Raw genomic sequence first — 7,788 nt, forward strand, 5'->3', positions numbered from 1 at the left:
AGAACGCCGCCATGTTGGAGGAACAATCCGAGTAAATAGACAAACGTTTCCTGTTTTAGTTTTATGGTTTCTGATGTTTCACAGACTTTCGTACTTCTTTGATTTCGAAGTTCAGGAGAATGTTGATGGTGTTTTCAGTCAGACCGCCGTTGGTGGCGGCCGACACGCCATCAGATCCCGTCTGTGACGACACCACCTCCACCTGCTGCTCAGCAAGCTCCGCCTTCTCTGAGGAGGGAAAATAGTCATTCAAATATTTATATATACCTCTGTCTTCAGATCTTCAGACGATCTTCAGGTGATTTTAACCAGGTGAGTCTAGAACTCAAAGGTAAAGTAAGGTATTCTATGATCCCCTTTCCTGTTAGTAACCATGGTGACGTGTTTAGTGGGCGTATAAATCACGGTGTTAGCTGGAGTCTTTGCTTTGGTTAGCCTCCAGCTAATGTTAGCCCTCTGCTAGAGTTAGCCTCCAGTCTTTCCTTTGGTTAGCCTCCAGCTAATGTTAGCCCACTGCTAGCGTTGGCCTCCAGTCTTTCCTTTGGTTAGCCTCCAGCTAATGTTAGCCCACTGCTAGCGTTGGCCTCCAGTCTTTCCTTTGGTTAGCCTCCAGCTGACACCGTGACCTCATCATGACGTCCACACATTAAGGGTCTATATGATCAGTGTTGATGATGACCGGAGATGTGGTGTTTAAAGTAAATAAAGAGTTCCTGTCAGATCTCCCACCATGCACTGGGTGAAGTTACCTTGAGCCACCTGTCTCTTGACGTCCATGCTGTGCTCCTTACTGCCCTCCCCGATGTTCTCCACCAGGATCTTCATCAGCACACCGAGGTCCTCGTTGCCCAGACTCATCTGACGAACACACAACAGGTTTATATCTGACTCTGGAAAGAACACTTAAATCACAGTTTTAAACCACAACGAACGAGTGAGACCTACGTTGAGGGACCGCAGGACTCCCTGGACCTGGACTCCGGGGATCTTGGTGAACCAGGAAGCAGCCAGGTTCCTGGTGACGAGCAGCTCTAGGTTGATTGGCTGGAGGATCTCGATGTCCTGGTGGGACGAGTCCTGCTGCAGCGTGGTTCTAAAAACACGTTCAGTCAACATTTAATCAGCTTCCTGTTCTCTGTTGGGTCGTCATGGTTTGTTCAGATACTAAAATGGTGTATTTGAATATTTCTGCATACTGGGGTCCCTAAACAGTCTTGAATTACATAAACTGGGTCTCACTGTAAAGCTGAGACTCTGGTGGATCCAATGAGCCCAACTGTATTCATGTGTGATGATGTTAGTCCCCATAGGAGACATTTCATTGACCTCACTCACTATAAAATGACCTGTGGTGACCTCTAGGATAATCACAGCCTCATGAAACTTTACAGCCACAAACTAGAGACCTAGAGCATTCAGAGGATGGATGGATCAAACTAGAGACCTAGAGCATTCAGAGGATGGATGGATCAAACTAGAGACCTAGAGCATTCAGAGGATGGATGGATCAAACTAGAGACCTAGAGCATTCAGAGGATGGATGGATCAGACTAGAGACCTAGAGCATTCAGAGGATGGATGGATCAGACTAGAGACCTAGAGCATTCAGAGGATGGATGGATCAAACTAGAGACCTAGAGCATTCAGAGGATGGATGGATCAGACTAGAGACCTAGAGCATTCAGAGGATGGATGGATCAGACTAGAGACCTAGAGCATTCAGAGGATGGATGGATCAAACTAGAGACCTAGAGCATTCAGAGGATGGATGGATCAAACTAGAGACCTAGAGCATTCAGAGGATGGATGGATCAAACTAGAGACCTAGAGCATTCAGAGGATGGATGGATCATACTAGAGACCTAGAGCATTCAGAGGATGGATGGATCAAACTAGAGACCTAGAGCATTCAGAGGATGGATGGATCAGACTAGAGACCTAGAGCATTCAGAGGATGGATGGATCAGACTAGAGACCTAGAGCATTCAGAGGATGGATGGATCAAACTAGAGACCTAGAGCATTCAGAGGATGATTGGCTTTGGACATTTTTCAGAAATTCTTCCGTTCTTTTTCATATTTTTCTGAGGTTTTTTGGACGTTATTTTGGAAATATTTTGGGAATTTTTCAGACATTTTTTTTTCGGACATCTGTCGGATATTTTGGGAATTTTTTTTTAAAACTTTTTTTTCTTTACTTTTTTTGGACATTTTTCAGACATTTGTTGGACATTTTTCTGAGTTTTTGGGGATGTTATTTTGGACATTTCTTTGGACATTTTTTGTATAGTGTTTTGGACATTTTTCGATTTTTTCAGACATTTTTCGGACATTGTTTTTTTTTTTATTTTTCTTGACTTTTGTCGGATATTTTTGGACATTTTTTAAAACTTTAAAAAAAAAAAATTTGGGACATTTTTCAGACATTTTTTCGGACTTTTGTTGGACTTTTTTTTAAACATTTTTAGAAATTTTTAAGATTTTTATTTTTACATTTTTGGACATTTATTTTCTTAAATTTTTTTTTTCTTTTTGATGGCTTTCCTAGCTAGATTGACAATAAGGGAGTTTCTAAGCAGTTTACACAACAGAAGTGCTCGCCATCCAATCGCTGAAAAATGCCAATTCTTGCAGAAATCTCAAAAAGATTTTGATCCCAAATCACAGCATGTATTTTTTTATGGTGTTCCTCAAGGTCTTGGTGTCTTAATGTGGTATTTTGGAGGGATTATTGAGCATTTTTATCAATTCTCCAGTGGTAAAAAATGGTTAAATTCAGCACCAAATCTGTGTAAAAAAAGGTATCAACCCCAAAAACTGCTGCAACAACTTATGAGACATAAGCACAGATTCACTGACGCAGTGATTCACTGACGCAGTGATTCACTGGGCTTTAAAGAACAACATCTTTTCACTTCTACTGAATTGTTATTCAGTGTTGCTACCTGGAGAGCTTCAGCTGCGTCAGCTTCACGTCCATCTTGTCCACCACCGCCGGCAGAGAGAAACCTTCCGCCGGCAGCAGAGAGAAGCTGTTCCCCACCGTGATCAGACCCAGGTCCACCACCACGGCGTTATGGGAGGTGGAGGACTGGGGGATGATGATGAGCGGAGCCTTCAGCTTGATGTCCATGGACAGACGGAAGCTCTTCTGGGCGAAGCCCCGAACGCTGGACGCCGCCTTCTCCGCCGCCTGAGCCGTGGCGGCGCTCAGAGCTTCTTTGGCCGTCTGGAAGTTGTCGACGAACATCTGAAGAACAGAAAGACATCATCGGGAGTGAGGACGACAAAAACGACACCAGCGTTACGTGATGAAGACGAGGAGAAAACGTCATGAAGGAGCAAGGTCAAGAGGGAGTCGATGTGAGGCGTTCACTGCCTGCACGGAGTGTACGCCGTCATTTCTGTTTCAGAAACCTTCAGAGGGATAGTGTATATATTATATATATATAATTTAGGTGAACATTAGTTGTTTAATTTTCTTCTTATAACGATTCTTTTGTTGTTGTTTTTGAAAGTTTTTGAAACAAAAATGAAATTCAAAAAGTTCCATTTCAAAGGAAGGAAGTGAGGTCACACAGGCAGAGGTCATGTGACTGACGGGAGGGTGGGGGGGTGGCAGTGAGGGAACGGGGGGGGTAATGATGGCGGCTGAGTGAGTTGCATAGCACGAATGGAGGAAGTGAGTTCTGATAAGTGTCGCATGAAAAGCATTCCTTCATCCCTCCGTCGACCTGTCGGCATCCTACAAAACATCGCGTTTTGGCGAGGATCGAGCGAAAATTCGGCGAGGATTCGGCGAGGATTCGGCGAGGATTCGGCGTTCTCGCAGGCTCAGACGGGTAGAGTTCAAAGCTGTTAAGTGGTGGCAGGTGGTTTGAGGTGATTTTTCAGATTTCATGAATGCTGTGGTGTATTAATCAAACACACTGACGAGGCTGGAGTCACGGTTCGGTGGCATTTTGGCTAAAAGGTGAAAAATCTCTCTTCTTTTTGTTAAACGAGACTCGGTCTAAACCCAGTACAGGTCTGGACCGCGTTCGGTCAGTCTGTGAATTTGTGGCTAAAGAGTTCCATTAATAGTCAGCAGCCATGTCTCTAATGTTAAATCCAGCGTTAGATGTCCACCAGGTCCGGCGAGGACACTAGAGGACGCCATGGATGTATAAAGAGAAATGGATACAGCGTTGGAGGCAAAGCCCGTTCACTCCTATGAAAGCTGCTCAGTGACTCATGAAAGTCGGTAGCAGCGGTCTGCTATACATAGCAACGGTCTGTTATACGTAGCAACGGTCTGCTATACATAGCAACGGTCTGCTATACATAGCAACGGTCTGTTATACGTAGCAACGGTCTGCTATACATAGCAACGGTCTATTATACATAGCAACGGTCTGTTATACGTAGCAACGGTCTGCTATACGTAGCAACGGTCTGTTATACGTAGCAACGGTCTGTTAGACGTAGCAACGGTCTGCTATACGTAGCAACGGTCTGTTATACGTAGCAACGGTCTGTTATACGTAGCAACGGTCTGCTATACGTAGCAACGGTCTGTTATACGTAGCAACGGTCTGTTAGACGTAGCAACGGTCTGTTATACGTAGCAACGGTCTGTTAGACGTAGCAACGGTCTGTTATACGTAGCAACGGTCTGTTAGACGTAGCAACGGTCTGTTAGACGTAGCAACGGTCTGCTATACGTAGCAACGGTCTGTTAGACGTAGCAACGGTCTGCTATACGTAGCGACAGTCTGTTATACGTAGCGACAGTCTGTTATACATAGCTCTGATGTTAGTGAATATTTAGTTTTCTGCTCTCCGATTTCAAACTGAGTTCCAACATGTCGTTGACGACTAAAAAGCAGCTGTGCTAGTCGAGGGTAAACCGCGTCCTGTTGACAACCTGAAACCAGGTGATATTTAAGGTGGACTGAAGGTGCAGTGGAGTCGCTGAGTGAAGCTAAAGCAGAAGGTTTGATGCAGTTCAGAGCTGCATGCTGGAAGCTGTACCTCGTCAGCAGACGCATACTGAAAGCTAAAAGAAGCCTGGAAGAACAAAACACATCAACAAGACGAGAAACATGAGACACAAGAAACTGTAGAGAGAAGCATGCAACAAGAAACAGGAAACAGGAAACACAGCATGTTCAGTTGTCACAATAAGAAACACATCACACTTTAAAGTTCACTTTAAAAGCCGCTAGATGGCGCTGCGGTAGCGCTGCCGCCATTTTGGACTGAAAATGAGTGTGTGTCCGTGGACGTATAAAGAGACGTCTGTAAATCAACTCCCCCGTAAGAACACTGAAATATTCCTCATTTAAATCACGATGTTCTAAAAGCTCATATTTCATCTGTCAGTGACTTTATGTTGAAATGATCAGACAAAAACATCACGATACGCTCAGTACAAACAAATCTACGTATAACACTTCTAAATATATATAAACTACTGCAACTGAAAACACAAACCGACAAATACATACAGCCAATAAATGTGTCTATGTATAAATATGAATCTTTGAGTTTATAAGTTAAATTGTGCATAATATGTATATTTGTGTATATGTACAAAAAATATACATAGATATGTATATTTGTGTTTATATGTATATTTGTGTATATATGTATATTTGTGTTTATATGTATATTTGTGTATACATGTATATTTGTGTATATGTGTACATTTGTGTGTATATCTATATCTGTGCATATATATGTATACTTGTGTATATGTACATTTGTGTATATATACAAAAATATATATATATATACACACACACACACACACACACAGATATACACACATACATATATAGATACACAAAAATACACATCTATGTATATTTGTGTATATATACACAAATATACATATATACATAAATATACATAGATATATATATACACAAATAGATGCTGTGTAAATACTGTAGATACCTGTATAAATATGATATACATGTATATAGATGTATAATATCTGACCAGCAGCGACATGAGGAACTTGTGCAGGTAGACGATCTGGATGCAGCCCAGACGCATCGTGACCTTCCCGTCCACCCTCGACGTGTCCGTGTAACCGTCCCCCTCCGTCGCACCCGGAAACAAGGAGAGTTTGAAGCTGAACACCTCCTCGCCCATGATGGACACCGCCTGCAGAGGGAGGAAGAGGAGGGGGGAGGAAGAACGGGGAGGAAGAGGAGAGGTGAGGAAGAACGAGGTCAGCATCATCTCATATAAAGCTTTAATGAATAATAATGAATACAGAACGGCACAGCGACGACAATACAATATGAGGTCGTGACCTTTCTGTGGATGGTTCTGGGGTTGACGTCTGTGACCACGATGTCTCTGAGTCGAGCGAACACCTCCGTCTCCTTCGCCCGCACCAACACCGACGCATCGATACCTGCAGGCGTCACATGATCATTTAACCCACTAAACACGTCACCATGGTTACTAACAGGAAAGGGCTTGAACGGTCACTTTACTCCTTCAGATTGAATGAAACCATGTGTTCGTACCTTGGACTCTGATGTCAGCGATGCTGCAGCGATCGTCACACACCTCCACGTGGAAACAACCCAACATGGCGAACAGCTTGAAGCTGAACACGCCGCCATCTTTGGTTCCTTTAGACACTGCAGAGACACGAGTCAAAGGTGCTTCCTGTCAGATACAGAACATCAGACGGGGACAACACCTGTGAGCAGACAGTATGGACTCACCTGTCCGGCCCTGTCCGGGCTTCTCCACCTGTTTTTTGTTGTCCCGGTCGCGGGTGGCGGTGAGTTGCGACGGCACGGCGCTGTTCAAGTAGTTGATGGTTGACAGCAGAGCTTTAGTGTGAAGGAGGAAGTCCAGAGAGGAGAACTCTACCTGAAACACCAGCAGGGAAACAGCTGTGAGACACCTGTCAACACCTGGTTATTTCATATATGGATCCTGCCATCTGTTGCTATGGAAACCTCGTCCACCCACCTTCAGTGTTTGCTCCGTGTTGTTGAACAGCGTCTGGAAGCTGGGACCGCCGGGGTCGGCCTGTCGGACAGACACACAAAAACATGTTCACATCTGGAATCGGACGTAACATCAGCGTTACATCATCAGTGTTACATCATCAGTGTTACATCATCAGTGTTACATCATCAGCATTACATCATCAGCATTTCATCATCAGCAGCATTACATCATCAGTGTTACCCATCACTCCCCAAACAAACAAGCTTGTGTTTGCGCTCACCTTGATGAACTCAACCTTCAGCAGGTCGGAGCCCTGCTTCTCCGAGGAGCTGATCAGGTGGAGAGGATGGTTCCTGCCGTCTGAACAAAAAAACACACCAACACCACACATTTTAAAGGGCCTGTTTGTAAGAATCAGAAATGTCTTGTTAACAGCTTCACCTGTGTCCGTTAAGTCAACTAAAGTCAGCGTCCTGTTGCTGGCGCTTGTGCTCACTCTACGTAGACATGAAGGAGCATCACTCAACACAGTGAGGAGACACACGTCAGCTAAAAGCACAATATCACTCTATATTTCAGCTGCTTGGCAGTAATGTTAGCTGACCAGACCAAGGTCTCTCCATGAATCAATGCTGATCCTAGTGTTGGCTTTTCCTGCCTCAGCCTCCCGACCGCGGCCGGAGGGAACGGGGGAGACGCCGGAGTTTTGGTCGGAGACGACAACGTGTCTCTCTGCAGAGCTCTGTCACATTCCGTTCGGTTCGGTATGTGACTTCCCTTCGGTACGCACAGTGACCTAAACTATCAGAGCAGTCTATTAAAGTCT

General features: G+C 44.4%; 1 protein-coding gene across 1 annotated transcript in view; it reads right to left on the bottom strand.

Annotated features, from left to right (window-relative positions):
• The window catches only part of vps13c (vacuolar protein sorting 13 homolog C), a 40,850-nt gene extending 33,497 nt beyond the window's left edge, over positions 1–7,353 (bottom strand). Inside the window, exons 1-11 of the mRNA XM_037763129.1 lie at positions 7,243–7,353; positions 6,981–7,040; positions 6,728–6,878; positions 6,524–6,640; positions 6,305–6,408; positions 5,985–6,152; positions 5,013–5,048; positions 2,945–3,249; positions 946–1,093; positions 750–858; positions 95–228 (exon numbers count right to left, since the gene is read on the bottom strand). Coding sequence (XP_037619057.1) covers positions 95–228; positions 750–858; positions 946–1,093; positions 2,945–3,249; positions 5,013–5,048; positions 5,985–6,152; positions 6,305–6,408; positions 6,524–6,640; positions 6,728–6,878; positions 6,981–7,040; positions 7,243–7,353 — 1,443 coding nt within the window. The remainder of the gene's footprint in view (positions 1–94; positions 229–749; positions 859–945; positions 1,094–2,944; positions 3,250–5,012; positions 5,049–5,984; positions 6,153–6,304; positions 6,409–6,523; positions 6,641–6,727; positions 6,879–6,980; positions 7,041–7,242) is intronic.
• Between the last annotated feature and the right edge of the window lie 435 nt (positions 7,354–7,788).

The sequence above is a fragment of the Sebastes umbrosus genome, unplaced genomic scaffold, assembly GCF_015220745.1.
Source record: "Sebastes umbrosus isolate fSebUmb1 unplaced genomic scaffold, fSebUmb1.pri scaffold_161_arrow_ctg1, whole genome shotgun sequence".
Lineage (NCBI taxonomy): Eukaryota > Metazoa > Chordata > Actinopteri > Perciformes > Sebastidae > Sebastes > Sebastes umbrosus.